General features: G+C 35.1%; 1 protein-coding gene across 4 annotated transcripts in view; it reads right to left on the bottom strand.

Moving 5' to 3' along the window:
- Window positions 1-21,146, bottom strand: part of LOC133642385 (centrosomal protein of 112 kDa-like) — a 327,796-nt gene that overhangs the window by 227,423 nt on the left and 79,227 nt on the right. For all 4 annotated transcript variants that reach the window (XM_062036544.1, XM_062036545.1, XM_062036543.1 and 1 more), the window contains 2 exons: window positions 10,027-10,145; window positions 9,299-9,442 (listed from right to left, as the gene is read on the bottom strand). In XM_062036544.1, the coding sequence (XP_061892528.1) occupies window positions 9,299-9,442; window positions 10,027-10,145 (263 nt within the window). The remainder of the gene's footprint in view (window positions 1-9,298; window positions 9,443-10,026; window positions 10,146-21,146) is intronic.

The following is a 21,146-nucleotide window of genomic DNA, read 5'->3' as shown; positions in this document are numbered from 1 at the left end:
GGGACCACAAAAAATGGCATTATTGGCTTTATTTAAACAAAAAATCTTAGGGTACATGAAAAATATGTTTATTATTGCAATTTAGTCCTTAAATAAAATAGTGAACATACTAGACAACTTGTCTTTTAGTAGTAAGTAAACAAACAAAGACTCCTAATTAGTCTGCTGACATATGCAGTAACATATTGTGTCATTTATACACCTATTATTTTGTACACATTATTAAGGACAAGCTGTAAAAATGGATTATTAATCTACTTGTTCATTTACTGTTAATATCTGCTTATTTTCTCTTTTAACATGTTCTATCTACACTTCTGTTCAAATGTAATAATCACTTATTCTTCTGTTGTTTGATACTTTACATTAGTTTTGGATGATACCACAAATTTAGGTATCAATCCGATACCAAGTAGTTACAGGATCATACATTGGTCATAATTTAAGTTCTCATGTGTCCAGGGACATATTTCCTAAATTTATGAATATAATATGAATAAAAAAATGATTTTGTGACGATAAAAAAAATATGGATGTAATCATAGTAGTATCGACTAGATACGCTCTTGTACTTGGTATCATTACAGTGGATGTCAGGTGTAGATCCACCCATGGCATTTGTTTTCTTTGTGACACCGGTGAACTATTGTATCCTCATATAGCATGTTTAGCTATTCCTCGTCCTGCAGTGATAACGATACTTGTAAGAAACTTACTTTATTTGTCGCCATGGAGTCGAGGATTAGTGATTTTGAAGAAGCTAAAACACTGACGATCGCGGATGGACATTAGCCGCTAAAGCAGCTCTTCCTGAGGGTGTTTCAGTGTTATAACTTCACCTTTATCTTTACTTTTTACACCAAAATGTGTGCGTTCTTCCTTTTCTGTCTACACACTGTGTCTGCTTGTAAGTCCTCTGTGTGTGTGCTCTGCTGAACATGCTCCTCTGCTCGTAAAACTAGTAATGTCATGGCGTGACGACGACGCGCCGTCATGCCTGTAAAAAAAAATATGGCGAACCGGTACTTTTCAGAGTATAGAGCAGGGGTCACCAACGCGGTGCCCGCGGGCACCAGGTAGCCCGTAAGGACCAGATGAGTAGCCCGCTGGCCTGTTCTAAAAATAGCTCAAATAGCAGCACTTACCAGTGAGCTGCCTCTATTTTTTAAATTGTATTTATTTACTAGCAAGCTGGTCTCGCTTTGCCCGACATTTTTAATTCTAAGAGAGACAAAACTCAAATAGAATTTGAAAATCCAAGAAAATATTTTAAAGACTTGGTCTTCACTTGTTTAAATAAATTCATTAATTTTTTTACTTTGCTTCTTATAACTTTCAGAAAGACAATTTTAGACAAAAAATACAACCTTAAAATGATTTTAGGATTTTTAAACACGTATACCTTTTTACCTTTTAAATTCCTTCCTCTTCTTTCCTGACAATTTAAATCAATGTTCAAGTAATTGTATTTTTTTATTGTAAAAAATAATAAATACATTTTAATTTAATTCTTCATTTTAGCTTCTGTTTTTTCAACAAAGAATATTTGTGAAATATTTCTTCAAACTTATTATGATTAAAATTCAAAAAAATTATTCTGGCAAATCTAGAAAATCTGTAGAATCAAATTTAAATCTTATTTCAAAGTCTTTTGAATTTCTTTTACATTTTTGTTGTGGAAAATCTAGAATAAATAATGATTTGTCTTTGTTAGAAATATAGCTTGGTCCAATTTGTTATATATTCTAACAAAGTGTAGATTGGATTTTAACCTATTTAAAACATGTCATCAAAATTCTAAAATGAATCTTAATCAGGAAAAATTACTAATGATGTTCCATAAATTCTTTTTTTAATTTTTTCAAAAAGTTTCGAATTAGCTAGTTTTTCCTCTTCTTTTTTTCGGTTGAATTTTGAATTTTAAAGAGTCGAAATTGAAGATAAACTATGTTTCAAAATTTAATTGTCATTTTTTTCGTGTTTTCTCCTCTTTTAAACCGTTCAATTAAGTGTAAATATCATTCATTATTAATAATAACATAGAGTTAAAGGTAAATTGAGCAAATTGGCTATTTCTGGCAATTTATTGAAGTGTGTATCAAACTGGTAGCCCTTCGCATTAATCACTACCCAAGAAGTAGCTCTTGGTTTCAAAAAGGTTGGTGACCCCTGGTATAGAGTATAGTACCGTTTTTGATTCATTAGTACCGCAATACTATACTAGTACTGGTATACCGTACAACCCTAGTTGGAAGTAGTTTTTAACTAAAAGTTAACCTATTTTTCCAATTGTATGACAGTTAATGTGAGATTGCTACTAAAAAGACAAATACAGGTTTTAGATTGGCAGCAGTTTGACGCTAAAACAGATCATTCCAGTTCTGTAATTTTCAATAAGGAAAAGGAAATCAAATTTGGTTTGATATCCAAACAAATACGGCCACAGAAGCTCCACCATTTACTAATGAAAGCACTTTTTTGAGGAAAATCCTACTAAAAAGTTCCATGAAACGAGTTTGCTGGATTAACAACAACAAATTAACACACGACTTTGACCTATTCTCTACCTTAACACCAAAAATGGCCATATCTTTATTCTGACCTATTTCTATGTGGCAGATGGAAAATGGACTCCAATCAAGAGATGGCCTGGCGCAACACTTCAAAAGATACCGGCTTGTCTTTTATGGTCAAAGCACCCACTCAGTCACTGTGTCTGCAGAGATAACATTCATGCACATACAGTATCTCCATGTTCTCATATCTACACTCCCTTCCTTCATATTCTGTGTAGGGGAGCATTAACTGTTACATTTCACTGGAACTGTGTGGAGTAAATATGAATAAACTACATAACAAATCAATACAGATGATAAACCTTTGCAAAATGAAAGGCTTGGAGACATGTTGACATTTAGATACAGCGACTGATAACTCATCTGAGATAAGTTCACTTTGAACATACTTTATTGTGTGCGTGTGTGTGTGTTCTTGTATTTCTAGCCTTCTTGAGACATGAAGAAGGAAAAGTATCTTCCACATGAGGAGGTGTGAACAAGTGATGACATAAATCATGGTCCCAATAACATTGCATCTAATAGAGAATGTCTCATTTGCTGGTGACTACTATCAAAATGAGGGTGGTCCCAAAAAGGAGGGATTTTTCACATTGACTGTGTGTCGCTTTTAAAAGTGCTCCCCCTCTGGTCAACATATGAAATAACAAGTGTGTGTAAGAAATTGAAATGCGCCCCCTTGAGCCAAAATTCATTTAAAAAAATAAATAAATATGTATATAGAGACATACTGTAATAACCTGAAGTAAATAATGGAGATCAAAATCCAATTACAAATAAATAAATTGACAAAAAGTAGTCTTTTTCTCACAATGTGTCGACTTTTTACTTATAAAATTGGGAACAATTTCTCATATTCTTTCTGTTTCTGTAATATTGCAATATTTTCTTGTAAAATTATTACTTTTTAAGGAAAAATGGTTACATTTGTCATATACAATTCTGGCTTTCATCACAATGTTACCAATTTTTTGTTGTTCTTGTAAAACAGTGACTTTTTTGAGTAAAATTATGATTTTTTTTCATAATTTTGCAGAATAAAATTCTGATTATTTTTATATTGCCCAAATTTCAAAAGTTTTCTTATAAAATTGTGACTTTTGTCGAGTAAAATTACGACTCTTTTCATAAAATTGCCACAATTTTAAGCTTTTCTTGTAAAATTGCGACTGTTATTGAGTAAACTTCCAACTTTTATTATACTATTGCACAAATGTTCAGTTATTCTTGTAACATTTTGACTTGCGTTGAGTAAAATGACGACTTTTATTATAATACTGCCACAATTCTAAGTTTTTCTTGTGAAATTGTGACCTTTTTGTGAGAGTCCAACTAATTTTTCACAACAACCTTTTTTATATTTGCATAGTATGTATGTATTATTCATGTTGTAAATACACATCTTTATATATCTAGAAAGGCTGGTCCTAAAGAGGGAGGCGTTTTTCTCAGGTCTCAAGAAGGTAAAAAATACAAGAATGTGCATGTGTGTGTGTGTGTGTGTGTGTGTGTGTGTGTGTGTGTGTGTGTGTGTGTGTGTGTGTGTGTGTGTGTGTGTGTGTGTGTGATCTTGTATTTCTAGCCTTCTTGAGACATGAAGAAGGAAAAGTATCTTCCACATGAGGAGGTGTGAACAAGTGATGACATAAATCATGGTCCCAATAACATTGCATCTAATAGAGAATGTCTCATTTGCACCCCCTGCTGGTGACTACTATCAAAATGAGGGTGGTCCCAAAAAGGAGGGATTTTTCACATTGACTGTGTGTCGCTTTTAAAAGTGCTCCCCCTCTGGTCAACATATGAAATAACAAGTGTGTGTAAGAAATTGACATGCGCCCCCTTGGGCCAAAATTCATTAAAAAAAAAAAAAGAAATATGTATATAGAGACATACTGTAATAACTTGGAGTAAATAATGAAGATTAAAAACCAATTACAAACAAAAAATTCAAAAAAATAAATAAATGAACTATAAGCAGTGTTTTTCTCACAATGTGTCGACTTTTTTCTTACAAAATTGGGCACAATTTCTCATATTCTTTCTGTTTCGGTAATATTGCGATATTTTCCCGTATAATTATGATTTTTTTTGTAAAAGTATTACTTTTTAATGCAAAATGGTGATTTGTTATACATTTTTTTTACTTTTATCGCAATAATGCCAATTTTTCTGTTGTTCTTATAAAATAGTGACATTTTTTAAATAAACTTATGACTTTTGTCACAATTTTGCCGAGTGAAATTCCGATAATTATTATAATATTGCCAAAATGTTAAAGTTTTCTTATACGATTGTGACTTTTGTCGAGTAAAATTATGACTCTTTTCATAAAATTGCCAAAATGTTAAGTTTTTCTTGTAAAATTGCGACTGTTATTGAGTAAAATTCCAACTTTTATCATAACATTGCACAAATGTTTTTCTTGTAAAATTTTGACTTGCGTTGAGTAAAATGAGGACTTTTATTATAATACTGCCAACATTTTAAGTTTTTCTTGTGAAATTGTGACCTTTTTCTTGTGAAATTCCAACTCATTTTTCACAACAAGTTTTTTAAATTTGCATAGTATGTATATATTATTAATGTTGTAAATACACATCTTTATATATCTAAAAAGGCTGGTCCTAAAGAAGGTTAGAAATACAAGAATGTGTGTGTGTGTGTGTTCTTGTATTTCAACCCTTCTTGAGACATCAACAAGGAAAAGTATCTTCCATATGAGGAGGTGTGAACAAGTGATGACATAAATCATGGTCCCAATACGGAAATCCATTGCATCTAATAGAGAGCCAAATACTAGAGTCTGTGAACATTGCTCCAAAGTCAGGATTTTTGGTTGATTTAATGTGCATACAAAAGTAAACATTGACAGGTGCAAAGGCAGCAATATATGATAAAACAAGCTAAAGGACTTCCCTATTCACCCCCAAAAAAAACCGCCAGGTGAACAGCTGATTTTACGACTTCCTGTGCTGACGTAAGACAACCCATATGTGACCATAGGATGAACAAATACACTATTGTACTAAGACTATAGTGGCCATTAACAGTTAGCTTCTACAGCTGGGTTGCCCAAAGTGCGGCACAGGGGCCATCTGTGGTCCCTGACTCCTTTGTCATCGGCCTCAAGCACATTGCAAACAACAAAACATAGAGATCTCATTTGCACCCCTGGTGGTGAAATCTTTTATCACAATATTGCCAATTTTGTTGTTGTTCTTGTACAACAGTGACATTTGATAACTTTTGTCATCATTTTGCCAAGTTAAGTTCCGATTACTATTATAACATCGCCAAAATTTTACAGTTTTCTTATAAAATTGTGACTTTTGTCGAGTAAAATTACGACTCTTTTCATAAAATTGCCAACATTTTAAGCTTTTCTTGTAAAATTGCGACTGTTTTCGAGTAAAATTCCAACTTTTATCATAACATTGCACAAATGTTCCGTTTTTCTTGTAAAATTTTGACTTGCATTGAGTATAATGACGACTTTTATTATAATACTGCCAAAATGATACGTTTTTTTTTGTGAAATTGCTTTTTTTATATTTACATAGTATGTATGTATTATTCATGTTGTAAATACACTTATTTATATATCTAGAAAGGCTGGTCCTAAAGAGGTAGATATTTTTCGGAGGTCTCAAGAAGGTAACAATTACAGGAATGTGTGTGTGTGTGCGTGTGTGTGTGTGTGTGTGTGTGTGTGTGTGTGTGTGTGTGTGTGTGTGTGTGTGTGTGCGTGTGTGTGTGTGTGTAGTAAAACAGCTAAGATACAATTGACAGAGGGCTCTTTTTATCCGCATAGACCTTGTCTGTCCTTAATTATTAAAACAAGAGGCCTTACCTTCGGGCCCCACACTGTCCACTGTTTGATGCCTTTCAAATGTGAGCTTGCTGACAGATTTAAGACAAGTGGCAACATGTGTGATCCATGCCCCCGTTACTGACGACACACTGACGACACAATGCTATTTGTGAGACATGTCACATTATGGCCCCTGGTGGTGATTAAGCCACATTAAAAGAAGTCTTCCTCCCTTTAACCCAGCGGTCCCCAACCTTTTTGTAACTGCAACGCTTGAAATACATTTTTTTCTTTGTCATATGTGTAATGTTGATTAACGTGGACCCCGACTTAAACAAGTTGAAAAACGTATTGGGGTGTTACCATTTAGTGGTCAATTGTACGGAATATGTACTGTACTGTGCAATCTACTGATAAAAGTCTCAATCAATCAATCAAAAAAAGCACTTTATATGTAGAAAGGTTTTGTTAAGAAACCATTCTGAGCCTTATCTTATTTAGTTTTTATTTGATATACACTACCGTTCAAAAGTTTGGGGTCACCCAAACAATTTTGTGGAATAGCCTTCATTTCTAAGAACAAGAATAGACTGTCGAGTTTCAGATGAAAGTTGTCTTTTTCTGGCCATTTTGAGCGTTTAATTGACCCCACGAATGTGATGCTCCAGAAACTCAATCTGCTCAACGGAAGGTCCGTTTTGTAGCTTCTGTAACGAGCTAAACTGTTTTCAGATGTGTGAACATGATTGCACAAGGGTTTTCTAATCATCAATTAGCCTTCTGAGCCAATGAGCAAACACATTGTACCATTAGAACACTGGAGTGATAGTTGCTGGAAATGGGCCTCTATACACCTATGTAGATATTGCACCAAAAACCAGACATTTGCAGCTAGAATAGTCATTTACCACATTAGCAATGTATAGAGTGTATTTCTTTCAAGTTAAGACTAGTTTAAAGTTATCTTCATTGAAAAGTACAGTGCTTTTCCTTCAAAAATAAGGACATTTCAATGTGACCCCAAACTTTTGAACGGTAGTGTATGTTATGCCATTGTTTACAAATTTGGTAAATAAATAACCAAAAAATTTATATTTTGTTGTTTTCTTACTGTACCGAAAATTAACCGAACTGTGACGTCTAAACCGAGGTACGTACCGAACCAAAATGTTTGTGTACCCTTACACCCCTAATAATTACACATTAATTAAGCAAAAATATGATTTATTCGATCACTCGATTAATCGATCGGGATATTCGATAGAATACTCGATTACTAAAATATTCGATAGCTGCAGCTCTAAGATAAAGTTTCACCCTTATTCATTTCACGGGATTTCTAATACATTTTTGTTTTGTTTATACAAAGAATCAGCTAATTGAAATATCTTCTTAGAGAAGAATTGCAGTTATTTAAGTTATTTATTAGTCTTGACAGAGTGTAGCAGTAAAAAGCAGAAATACTCAGTATTATGTTGCATGCATGCAGTAGCTTTAAGCAATGTGATGCGATGTCCTAACATGTCTTACTAAAGATGTGAAAACCTTAAAGGCCTACTGAAAGCCACTACTAGCGACCACGCAGTCTGATAGTTTATATATCAATGATGAAATCTTAACATTGCAACACATGCCAATACGGCCGGGTTAACTTATAAAGTGACTTTTTAAATTTCCCGCCACACTTCCGGTTGAAAAACTCCTTTGGATATGATTTATGCGCGTGACGTCACAAAATCCACGGAAGTGGTTGGACCCCATCGGACCCGATAGAAAAGCCTCTTGTTTTCTTCGACAAAATTCCACAGTATTCTGGACATCTGTGTTGGTGAATCTTTTGCAATTTGTTTAATGAACAATGGAGACTGCAAAGAAGAACGTTGTAGGTGGGATCGATCGGTGTATTAGCGGCTAAGTACAATACTTACAGCAACACAACAAGGACTACTTACTACGCCTAGCCGATGCTTGCCGCCAAACCCACGGATGAAGTCCTTCGTCACGTCGTCGATCGCTGGAACGCAGGTGAGCACGGCTGTTGATGGGAAGATGAGGGCTGGCTGGCGTAGGTGGAGCGCTAATGTTTTTATCATAGTTCTGTGAGGTCCGGTTGCTAAGTTGCTAAATTAGCCTTAGCGTCGTTAGCAACAGCATTTTTAAGCCTTACCAGGCTGAGAATTTTTAACCGTGTAGTTACATGTACATGGTTTAATAGTATTGTTGATCTTCTGTCTATCCTTCCAGTCAGGGGTTTATTTATTTTGTTTCTATCTTCATATGAGAACGATGCTATCACGTTAGCTCAGTAGCTAAGTGTGTCACCGATGTATTGTCTTGGAGATAAAAGTCACTTTAAATGTCCATTTCGCGTGCTCGACTCTCATTTTCAAGAGGATATAGTATCCGAGGTGGTTTAAAATACAAATCTGTGATCCACAATAAAAAAAAGGAGAGTGTGGAATCCAATGAGCCAGCTAAGTTACGGTCAGAGCGAAAAAAGATACGTCCATCACTGCCTCTCAAGTCCTTCACTGTAACGTTCCTCATCTACGAATCTTTCATCCTCGCTCAAATTAATGGGGTAATCGTCACTTTCTCGGTCCGAATCTCTCTCGCTCCATTGTAAACAACGGGGAATTGTGAGGAATACTAGCTCCTGTGACGTCACGCTACTTCCGCTACAGGCAAGTCTTTTTTTTTATCAGCGAGCAAAAGTTGCGAACTTTATCGTCGTTGTTCTATACTAAATCCTTTCAGCAAAAATATGGCAATATCGCGAAATGATCAAGTATGACACATAGAATAGATCTGCTATTCCCGTTTAAATTAAAAAAAATCATTTCAGTAGGCCTTTAAATGTGTCGGAAAAGCCGACGCACACAAAGAAACACCCAAATGTTGTACTCACAGTGGATTGTGAGCGAGCGTTATACTCTGACTCCATCTTTGCCAGCCGTATCTTGGTGTTCTCCAGCAGCTCTTGGATATTGTCCGAATGCTTCTTTTGCAGTTCGAACTTCTCCTTCTCCATTTCTGCCACTACTGCATGCAGCTGGAAGAAATCACATGAATGATACACGCTATTATCTTACTCACTTACACAAACAAAGCCTCGAACCTTACACGTATGGTCACAATGGTGATGTTTTTTTGCTTTTTAGGTCGGTTAACTACTTTCTCCACTTGTGTGACAATTAAGAATGCTAAATACATTATGTGTATGAACAAAGATTCAACAAACTTTGTAGTATAATGTTTTTCATCATTAGAAATGTATGACTTTATTGTTGAAGGATAATAATATGATAATATTAGTCAATCTAATTCAGTAGTAGGGGTGTAACGGTACGTGTATTTGTATTGAGTTAAGTTAAAGGTAAATTGAGCAAATTGGCTATTTCTGGCAATTTATTGAAGTGTGTATCAAACTGGTAGCCCTTCGCATTAATCAGTACCCAAGAAGTAGATCTTGCTTTCAAAAAGGTTGGTGACCCCTGCTTTAAAGAGAGCTACTCAAAATCAGTTGGCAAACTACTGCCAGCTCGTGAGCTGACACAGATTCTACCTGCAAAAGTCCGCTCATCACATCAAAGCTCTCCTGCAATGGTAATCTACCTTGGACATCTCACACTTTACCTTCCTCTCAAACTCATTTTTCAAAGAATCGGCACTCTGGTCGGTCATCTTCTTCAGCTCAGCAATCTGTGTGTCTTTGCTCTCGCAGATAACCGTGGATTCCTTCAGCATACTTTGAACTTTGGGTGAGAGCGTACAACAAATGCACAAACAGTGCAGCAGTGAGCCTTGTGATGCATAGAAACAACTATATGTCTGCTTATTGAAAATAAAGATGCTTCTCCTGGTGTTTTTCTCTGTCATATGCTTTGCATCAGATGCTTAAGAGGAACTGCACTTTTTGGGGATTTTTGCCTATCGTTCACAAACATGAGACACAAGAACACACGTTTTTTGTTTTTTTAGGGTTTTAAAGATGATTAAAAAAAGCGCTTGGAAAATGCGGTTAAAGGGAGTCACCGTTGTAGCCTTCAAAGCCCTCTAAAAATAACTTCAAAACACTCCATCAATGTTTTAGATGCACAATGCAAGTATACATTTCAGTGTTTCACACACATTCTTTTATTTCTGGCGGCCCGCCACGAAATAATTACGTCCACCACAAATAAAAAATAATATATATATATATTTTTTTTTACTTTTTTTTTTTTTTTTTTTTTTTTTTTTTTTTTTTGTCCTGTTCAGCGGCAAATCATATAGTTGATGTAGATGCCCATATCGGCAGTTCTTGTTGCCTTATTTGTACTTGACCACTACAGTTTTCTGTTTATTTGTTACTGACAGTGGCAGGACACCTCTGCCTCTGTTTCACTTTATGTTGCTGGTAAATAATATGGTTGCAGTAGTAGGCTAAAGTTAAATTATTTAGTATGCACTAATTAAAGGGGCAGAGCTTTAAGAGACATTTTAGCTTTTATATTTGATAAGATATATTTTTTGTAAGAACCACAATTAATAAATATATTTCAGTGAATAACTTATTGTTCAAATCTGTATATAAATATGTACATAAAGTGTTGTAATTATATTGTAAAATGGATGGATGGATGGATGTTTAAAACAAAACTGTTATTATTAATTAGTAAGTATACATTTTTTGAGCCTTTTTAGAGAAAATCATATCATTGTAGTAAATTATGCAAATTACTCGATGATGTCATGTTGAACACGCCAATAGCCACGCCCCCACCGCCACAGGTATCTTGGCAGTTTATGGGAAACACTGCATATCATGTAGTAACAGACACATTCATAACAATATGTAATATGTAAAGTATTTCCCGTTTTTTTGGGGTCATTTTAAGCATTGACGAAACGTATTTCCTCAGCACATTTGTTTCCGTTTCCATTGCAGCACACTTCCGACTTCTGGCAACAAATAATAATAATAATAATAATAATAATAATAATAATACATTTACTTTTCAAATTATCATTATCATTAATAATGATAATTGTTTGTCTAATCTTGAATGGGTTTGTGCTGAAAAGATAGTTTTGTTATACCTGTGCAATGACAATAAAGTCCTATCCTATTACACTCAAAAAAGATGAAACCATCACGATCATACCAGCAGACAAAGGAAGAACTACAGTAATAATGGACACGGAGGCATATGAAAAACAAATGGAAACCATGCTGAAAGATAAGAAAAAAGATCCCACAGAAGAAAATAAAAAAAAATGCTCAAGACTCTCCTCAAACAATGTCAAAAATAAAAAAAATAACAAGATCAATATGAACTTTTAATACCCACAGCAAATATCACCCCAAGAATATACGGTTCCCCCAAGATTCACAAAAAAGATACCCCACTACGCCCAATAGTTGACAGTATAGGTTCCGTTACATATCATTTATCAAAAGCGCTCTTTGAAATAATAAAACCTCTCCTTGGTCTCTCAGAATACCACTGCTAAAATTCAAAACAACTCGCACGAGATCTCGACCCAATAAAACTAGAAACCACCGCCATCAACACAGCACCCATACCAGGGGTCACCAACGCGGTAGCCCGTAAGGACCAGATGAGTAGCCCGCCGGCCTGTTCTAAAAATAGCTCAAATAGCAGCACTTACCAGTGAGCTGCATCTATTTTTTAAATTTCATTTATTTACTAGCAAGCTGGTCTCGCTTTGCCCAACATTTTTCATTCTAAGAGAGACAAAACTCAAATACAATTTTAAAATCCAAGAACATATTTTAAAGACTTGGTCTTCACTTGTTTAAATAAATTCATTAATTTTTTTACTTTGCTTCTTATAACTTTCAGAAAGACAATTTTAGAGAAAAATACAACCTTAAAAATGATTTTAGGATTTTTAAACACATATACCTTTTTACCTTTTAAATTCCTTCCTTTTCTTTCCTGACAATTCAACTCAATGTTCAAGTACATTTTTTTATTTTTATTGTAAAGAATAATATATACATTTGAATTTAATTCTTCATTTTAGCTTCTGTTTTTTCGACGAAGAATATTTGTGAAATATTTCTTCAAACGTATTATGATTAAAATTCAAAATAATTATTCTGGCAAATCTAGAAAATCTGTAGAATCAAATGTAAATCTTATTTCAAAGTCTTTTGAATTTATTTTAAAATGTTTGTTCTGGAAAATCTAGAAGAAATAATGATTTGTCTTTGTTAGAAATATAGCTTGGTCCAATTTGTTATATATTCTAACAAAATGTAGATTGGATTTTAACCTATTTAAAACATGTCATCAAAATTCTAAAATTAATCTTCCATCCATCCATTTTCTACCGCTTGTCCCTTTTGGGGTCGCGGGGGGGCGCTGGAGCCTATCTCAGCTACAATCGGGCGGAAGGCGGGGTAAATTAATCTTAATTAGGAAAAATTACTAATGATGTTCCATAAATTATTTTTTTAAAGTTTTTCTCTTCTTTTTTTCGGTTGAATTTTAAAGAGTCGAAATTGAAGATAAACTATGTTTTACCTCAACAGTATTGACAAGACTGGAAACATCAAATTCACACATGAAAAGGAAATTAACGGGACCATAACCGAAAATCCACCGCAAAGATGACGACAGTCAAAACATTACTGTTCTTCTAAAACCGACGCACACCGACCAATATCTACTCTGGACCTCCGAACATCCCACGGCACACCAACCATCAGTCGTGAGAACACTCTATGAACGGGCCAACATCATAACAGAAGAAGAAAACAGACAAAAAAAGAGAAACACATCAAAAATGGACTCAAAAACTGCCAATATCTGACCTGGGCCATCAAAAAAGGGGAACAACAAGTAAAAAACAAGGAAAAGAGAACAAAGTAAAACCTGAAATAAAGAACAAAGAGGTCATAACCTTACCATACATTAGGGGAATAACTGAACCAATACAGAAGGTCATGAAAAAACACAAAATAAACACAACAGCTAAACCTCACACAAAAACAAGACAGTTACTTGTACATCCAACAGACAAAATAGAACAAGACAAGAAAAGCAATGTCATCTACGAAATCCCTTGTAAATCATGAAAAAAATCATACATGGGAGAAACAGGGAGGACATTCAACACAAAAAGAGACAACTGGAAGGTTTACAAGAAGCCTAAAACAAAAATCCGAACAGGAAATCTTAAAATCAGCCATTTCAGATCATTGCAATATAAATAACCACATCATGGACCGGGACAACGGCAAAATCATCGGCACAGAAAGTAACAAGTTCAAACGATGGAGGCGATCGAACTAAGGAAGCGGCCCAAGGAAGCCATCAATCGGGATTGATGGTTACATGGGACTCCCTCCTCCATTAACCATCAAGAGGCGGGGTAAAAATTCCGTTTAATATACCGAAAATATTGTCTGATTACAAGAATATTTTAAATAAGAAGACATAATGAACCTTTTTGAGCAATAATACATTTAAAGTATAAGGCTCCTTTCTCTGCACTCAACAGCACTGCACAAAAACAAAATAACATCAATTGGATAAAAACAACAACAACAAAGATAGATCAAATTTACAGTGAACATAAATTGATTAACGTGGACCCCGACTTAAAGGCCTACTGAAATGAAATTGTTTTATTTAAACGGGAATAGCAGATCCATTCTATGTGTCATACTTGATCATTTCGCAATATTGCCATATTTTTGCTGAAAGGATTTAGTATAGAACAACGACGATAAAGATCGCAACTTTTGGTATCTGATAAAAACAACCCTTGCCCCTACCGGAAGTAGCGTGACGTCACAAGACAAAGGATTCCTCACAATTCCGCTTTGTTTACAATGGAGCGAGAGACATTCGGACCGAGAAAGCGACGATTTCCCCATTAATTTGAGCCAGGATGAAAGATTCGTGGATGAGGAACGTTACAGTGAAGGACTAGAGAGGCAGTGGTGGACGTATCTTTTTTCGCTCTGACCGTAACTTAGGTACAAGCTGGCTCATTGGATTCCACACTCTCTCCTTTTTCTATTGTGGATCACGGATTTGTATTTTAAACCACCTCAGATACTAAATCCTCTTGAAAATGAGAGTCAAGAACGCGAAATGGACATTCACAGTGACTGAACATGTAAATACACGGTTGATAATTTTCAGCTTTGCGAAGCTAAAAAAATAGAAGCTAACTTAACTACAGAGCTAACGTGATAGCAGGCTCAAATGCAGACAGAAACAAAATTTTAAAAAACCCTGACTGGAAGGATAGACAGAATATCAACAATACTATTAAACCATGAACATGTAAATACACGGTTAATAATTTTCAGCTTGGCGAAGCTAAAAAAATAGAAGCTAACTTAGCTACGGAGCTAACGTGATAGCATCAGTCTCAAATGCAGATAGAAACTAAATTAAAAAAAACCCTGACTGGAAGGATAGACAGAAGATCAACAATACTATTAAACCATGAACATGTAAATACACGGTTAATAATTTTCAGCTTTGCGAAGCTAAAAAAATAGAAGCTAACTTAACTACAGAGCTAACATGATAGCAGGCTCAAATGCAGATGGAAACAAAATTTAAAAAAACCCTGACTGGAAGGATAGACAGAAGATCAACAATACTATTAAACCATGAACATGTAAATACACGGTTAATAATTTTCAGCTTTGCGAAGCTAAAAAAATAGAAGCTAACTTAACTACAGAGCTAACGTGATAGCAGGCTCAAATGCAGATGGAAACAAAATTAAAAAAAACCCTGACTGGAAGGATAGACAGAAGATCAACAATACTATTAAACCATGAACATGTAAATACACGGTTAATAATTTTCAGCTTGGCGAAGCTAAAAAAATAGAAGCTAACCTAGCTACGGAGCTAACGTGATAGCATCAGTCTCAAATGCAGATAGAAACTAAATTAAAAAAAACCCTGACTGGAAGGATAGACAGAAGATCAACAATACTATTAAACCATGAACATGTAAATACACGGTTAATAATTTTCAGCTTGGCGAAGCTAAAAAAATAGAAGCTAACTTAGCTACGGAGCTAACGTGATAGCATCAGTCTCAAATGCAGATAGAAACTAAATTAAAAAAAACTCTGACTGGAAGGATAGACAGAAGATCAACAATACTATTAAACCATGAACATGTAAATACACGGTTAATAATTTTCAGCTTGGCGAAGCTAAAAAAATAGAAGCTAACTTAGCTACGGAGCTAACGTGATAGCATCAGTCTCAAATGCAGATAGAAACTAAATTTAAAAAAACCCTGACTGGAAGGATAGACAGAAGATCAACAATACTATTAAACCATGAACATGTAAATACACGGTTAATAATTTTCAGCTTGGCGAAGCTAAAAAAATAGAAGCTAACCTAGCTACGTAGCCAACGTGATAGCATCAGTCTCAAATGCAGATAGAAACTAAATTAAAAAAAACCCTGACTGGAAGGATAGACAGAAGATCAACAATACTATTAAACCATGAACATGTAAATACACGGTTAATAATTTTCAGCTTGGCGAAGCTAAAAAAATAGAAGCCAACTTAGCTACGGAGCTAACGTGATATCATCAGTCTCAAATGCAGATAGAAACTAAATAAAAAAAAACCTGACTGGAAGGATAGACAGAAGATCAACAATACTATTAAACCATGAACATGTAAATACACGGTTAATAATTTTCAGCTTGGCGAAGCTAAAAAAATAGAAGCTAACTTAGCTACGGAGCTAACGTGATAGCATCAGTCTCAAATGCAGATAGAAACTAAATTAAAAAAAACCCTGACTGGAAGGATAGACAGAAGATCAACAATACTATTAAACCATGAACATGTAAATACACGGTTAATAATTTTCAGCTTGGCGAAGCTAAAAAAATAGAAGCTAACTTAGCTACGGAGCTAACGTGATAGCATCAGTCTCAAATGCAGATAGAAACTAAATTAAAAAAAACCCTGACTGGAAGGATAGACAGAAGATCAACAATACTATTAAACCATGAACATGTAAATACACGGTTAATAATTTTCAGCTTGGCGAAGCTAAAAAAATAGAAGCTAACCTAGCTACGCAGCTAACGTGATAGCATCAGTCTCAAATGCAGATAGAAACTAAATTTAAAAAAACCCTGACTGGAAGGATAGACAGAAGATCAACAATACTATTAAACCATGAACATGTAAATACACGGTTAATAATTTTCAGCTTGGCGAAGCTAAAAAAATAGAAGCTAACTTAGATGCGGCGGCGGCGGTGGGCGTTGTACGCTTTTGACGACACCCCGGCCGCCATCAGAGTCGGCAAGAAACATATATTTCCCCAAAGTTACGTACGTGACATGCACATATCGACACGCACGTACGGGCAAGCGATCAAATGTTTGGAAGCCAAATCTGTACTCACCGTAGTGCGTCTGCTATCCTGCTCAAAACACAACACAACCTCCTGGTGTTGGTGTTGCTACAGCCAGCCGCTAATACACCGATCCCACCTACAACTTTCTTCTTTGCAGTCTCCATTGTCCATTAAACAAATTGCAAAAGATTCACCAACACAGATGTCCAGAATACTGTGGAATTTTGTCGAAGAAAACAGAGGTATTTGAATTGGGTCCAAACACTTCCCTTGACCTCGTGACGTCACGCACATACGTCATCATACCGCGACGTTTTCAAGCGGAAGTTCCCCGGGAAGTTTAAAATGTCACTTTATAAGTTAACCCGGCCGTATTGGCATGTGTTGCAATGTTAAGATTTCATCATTAATATATAAACTATCAGACTGCGTGGTCGCTAGTAGTGGCTTTCAGTAGGCCTTTAAACAAGTTGAAAAACTTATTGGGGTGTTACCATTTAGTGGTCAATTATACGAAATATGTAATGTACTGTGCAATCTACTGATGAAAGTTTCAATCAATCAATCAATCAACAGTCAGGAACAGGTGTGTTTTGAAATGTGTGTTCCTACTTTCGGAAACAAATGCGAGCGTGTTCTAATCATGGCAGACTTGGTAATATACAATGAAAACTACTATTTTTGGACAAACGGGGATTCACAACCTTATCTTTTTTTGAAGCTGAATATACGGAGAATGAAGTGTTGCTTGTAGTAACGAGCATGGAGGAAGTGTGAAACGTTGGCGAAGACGGGACCCGAGAGAGTGAGGTCGGCGTGACTTTGTCGCTGTGAACGAGGAACTTGGAGCAATGCTATTTTGACATAAATGGAATGCTTACACATAATAAACAGGAAAAAAACATCCCAAGCCGGCTGGACAAAAAGAGACAACTGGCCTTTGAGTGGGTCACGGAAATATTGATCATGATACCCACGGTGCGTGTTATTACAACTACAGTACATACGCTATCGAGCTAGCTGTGTACGAACGAAACATGAAATGTGGGCTAATACTTAACGGATACTGCAATATGATTGTTCATGTTTTTCAGCCAGTATAGATTGGTGTCTTATCACATTGTGTTGTGCATTACAAACTCAAAAGCAATTTTGGTGAACTGCAGAAACTGAAGTCTAAGTAAGATGAAATATCTCAAATATGGGTGATATTTGCTTATTTTCTGTCTGATAAGATAATTCTTCTCACTAAGCAGATTTTATGTTAGAGTGTTTTACTTGTTTTAAGTGTTTTGGTCCTAAATGATGTCAGTAAGATATTACAGCTTGTTGCTGAGATTTTATGACCTATATTGAGTAAAACATGCTTGAAACTAGAATATCAACTGTTGCAAAGCTGTGTCATCAACACTCACAAGTATAAAACTACTTTTGTAAAGTAATCATTTCTTATTTCAAGCATGAACAAAAAAATCATGACTTTGACACAATTGTGTCTCATAATTAAAACAGACGACAGCCAAATGGACTTTGCTGTTTTTTTTTCAATGAAACAAGAGATAACACGTACAGTACAGTTGGCACAGTACAGTAAAAGGACAGTTAATATTTAAGCATTTAACATGTGACATTTCAAACTATTTTGAACAGAAAAAGTTCATGCACATTCAGGTAAATTCTTCAAAATTACAATAAAAAAAGATTTGGCTGGGGGCCGGGCTGTATATATATATATACATATATATATATATATATATATATATATATATATATATATATATATATATATATATATATATATATATATATACATTACCGTTCAAAAGTTTGGGGTCACATTGAAATGTCCTTATTTTTGAAGGAAAAGCACTGTACTTTTCAATGAAGATAACTTTAAACTAGTCTTAACTTTAAAGAAATACACTCTATACATTACTAATGTGGTAAATGACTATTGTAGCTGCAAATGTCTGGTTTTTGGTGCAATATCTACATAGGTGTATAGAGGCCCATTTCCAGCAACTATCACTCCAGTGTTCTAATGGTACAATGTGTTTGCTCATTGGCTCAGAAGGCTAATTGATGATTAGAAAACCCTTGTGCAATCATGTTCACAAATCTGAAAACACTTTAGCTCGTTACAGAAGCTACAAAACTGACCTTCCTTTGAGCAGATTGAGTTTCTGGAGCATCACATTTGTGGGGTCAATTAAACGCTCAAAATGGCCAGAAAAAGAGAACTGTTGGAGCCAAAATTCCTTATTTGTTTATATTGTTTTTATTTTTATTTTCTCTAATTGATTGTTGGGTTCAGCATGTTTAATTTCCTTTTCGGCAGAGTGCTCCGCCCACTTCCTGTTAGGAACCAGGAAGGGTTGACAGGGAGGTGACTGTTGCTATGGTGCGGTTACTATGGTAGCCTCTTTAAATTGGGTTCAGGTGTGAGCATGGGCAGGGCGATTGGAGGACAAACAGTTTTCGACCGTGTTCGTGACGTGGACGTGGTCGTGTTCGTGTCATGTCGTATCGTGTCATGTGGTGACAATGATGTGGTAATGTGCCAATCAAGGTCAGCATACTTTGTTATAGAATTTACATTTGATTTAAATTAGATAGCTGGAATAAACGGATTGTCATATCCAAACACAGTTCTACAGTACTGGACATTCTATTATTTTCACGCGTCAAACTGGTCAACACAGTCGCCCTCGGTACCAGCCCAAAGGTAAGGGCTGTACAAGAACTTTCATCTGAAACTCGACAGTCTGACCCCAAACTTTTGAATGGTAGTGTATATATATATATATATATATATATATATATATATATATGTATATATATATATATATACAGTATATATTCCTCACGCACTAATTGACTGAAAGAGCACGCACTTGGCGCTATGATGTCATGTTATCGATGGAAAAATGCATTTTTAGATAATATGATTTTCCTGAGCGGCTAGTAGACCCCGAGAGTAACAAGCCTTGTTACCTTTCCATTAAAAAATAATAAACTAGTGTATGTTTGCTGGTTTCAAGAAATGTAATGCCGGGGCATATCATTATGTCAAGATAATGGCACTAGCATTTACTTCATTTAAGAATATCTTTCAACATATTGAGAAAAAAGTTCTCATATTTGTTTTTTCTATCAAGAAAAGTGCACTTGTTATTAGTGAGAATATACTTATTAGAGATGTCCGATAATATCGGTCTGCCGATATTATCGGCCGATAAATGCGTTAAAATGTAATATCGGAAATTATCGGTATCGTTTTTTTTATTATCAGTATCGTTTTTGTTTGTTTGTTTTTTTATTAAATCCACATAAAAAACACAAGATACACTTACAATTAGTGCACCAACCCAAAAAACCTCCCTCCCCCATTTACACTCATTCACACAAAAGGGTTGTTTCTTTCTGTTATTAATATTCTGCTTCCTACATTATATATTAATATATATCAATACAGTCTGCAAGGGATACAGTCCGTAAGCACACATGATTGTGCGTGCTGCTGCTCCACTAATAGTACTAACCTTTAACAGTTCATTTTACACATTTTCATTAATTACTAGTTTCTATGTAACTGTTTTTATATTGTTTTACTTTCTTTTTTATTCAAGAAAATGTTTTTAATTTATTTATCTTATTTTATTTGATTCATTTTTTTAAAAAGTACCTTATCTTCACCATACCTGGTTGTCCAAATTAGGCATAATAATGTGTTAATTCCACGACTGTATATATCGGTATCAGTTGATATCGGTATCGGTAATTAAAGAGTTGGACAATATCGGCATATCGGATATCGGCAAAAAGCCATTCTCGGACATCCCTAATACTTATTTTAAGGTATTTTTGTGTTCATTGAGGTTAGCTAATTTTACTTGTTTTGGAAAGTCTTGACAAGCCAAATTTTCTTGTTCTATTGGCAGATAATTTTGCGTAGTTCAAGTAAAATACCCCTCATTTTTTTTCTTGTTTTTGAACACTGACTTTTTGCAGTGTGCTGACATAGAAGCTCGGTTATCTCTTGCCGTAGTTAGCGTACGGTAAATACCGTAGCAATCCGATGTGTTAGTACGCCAGAAAAACGTAAATGAAGTAGAGTTGGCATTTTTAAAGTGATTTAGAGTTTGAATTGACTGCGCCCATTAGCTGCATTGTTAGTCACCTACAACGAGTCGATTCTTACAAAATAGAATGCAAAAAAAATAAACCTTTTGTCTTCTTGTCTCTCGTAAGGATTGTGAACGATAGGCAGAATAAAAATTTTAAAAAATTGCAGTTGCCCTTCAAAGAGAAACACCTTAGCAGAAAACAGAACACTGAAAAGCTAGACTTTTTTGAGTGAGCACCCCAGCTGGAG

This window comes from Entelurus aequoreus, linkage group LG25, assembly GCF_033978785.1.
Source record: "Entelurus aequoreus isolate RoL-2023_Sb linkage group LG25, RoL_Eaeq_v1.1, whole genome shotgun sequence".
Taxonomy (NCBI): Eukaryota; Metazoa; Chordata; class Actinopteri; order Syngnathiformes; family Syngnathidae; genus Entelurus; species Entelurus aequoreus.
The sequence above is the reverse complement of the archived record's forward strand: the minus strand, read 5'-3'. Positions and strand labels throughout refer to the sequence as shown.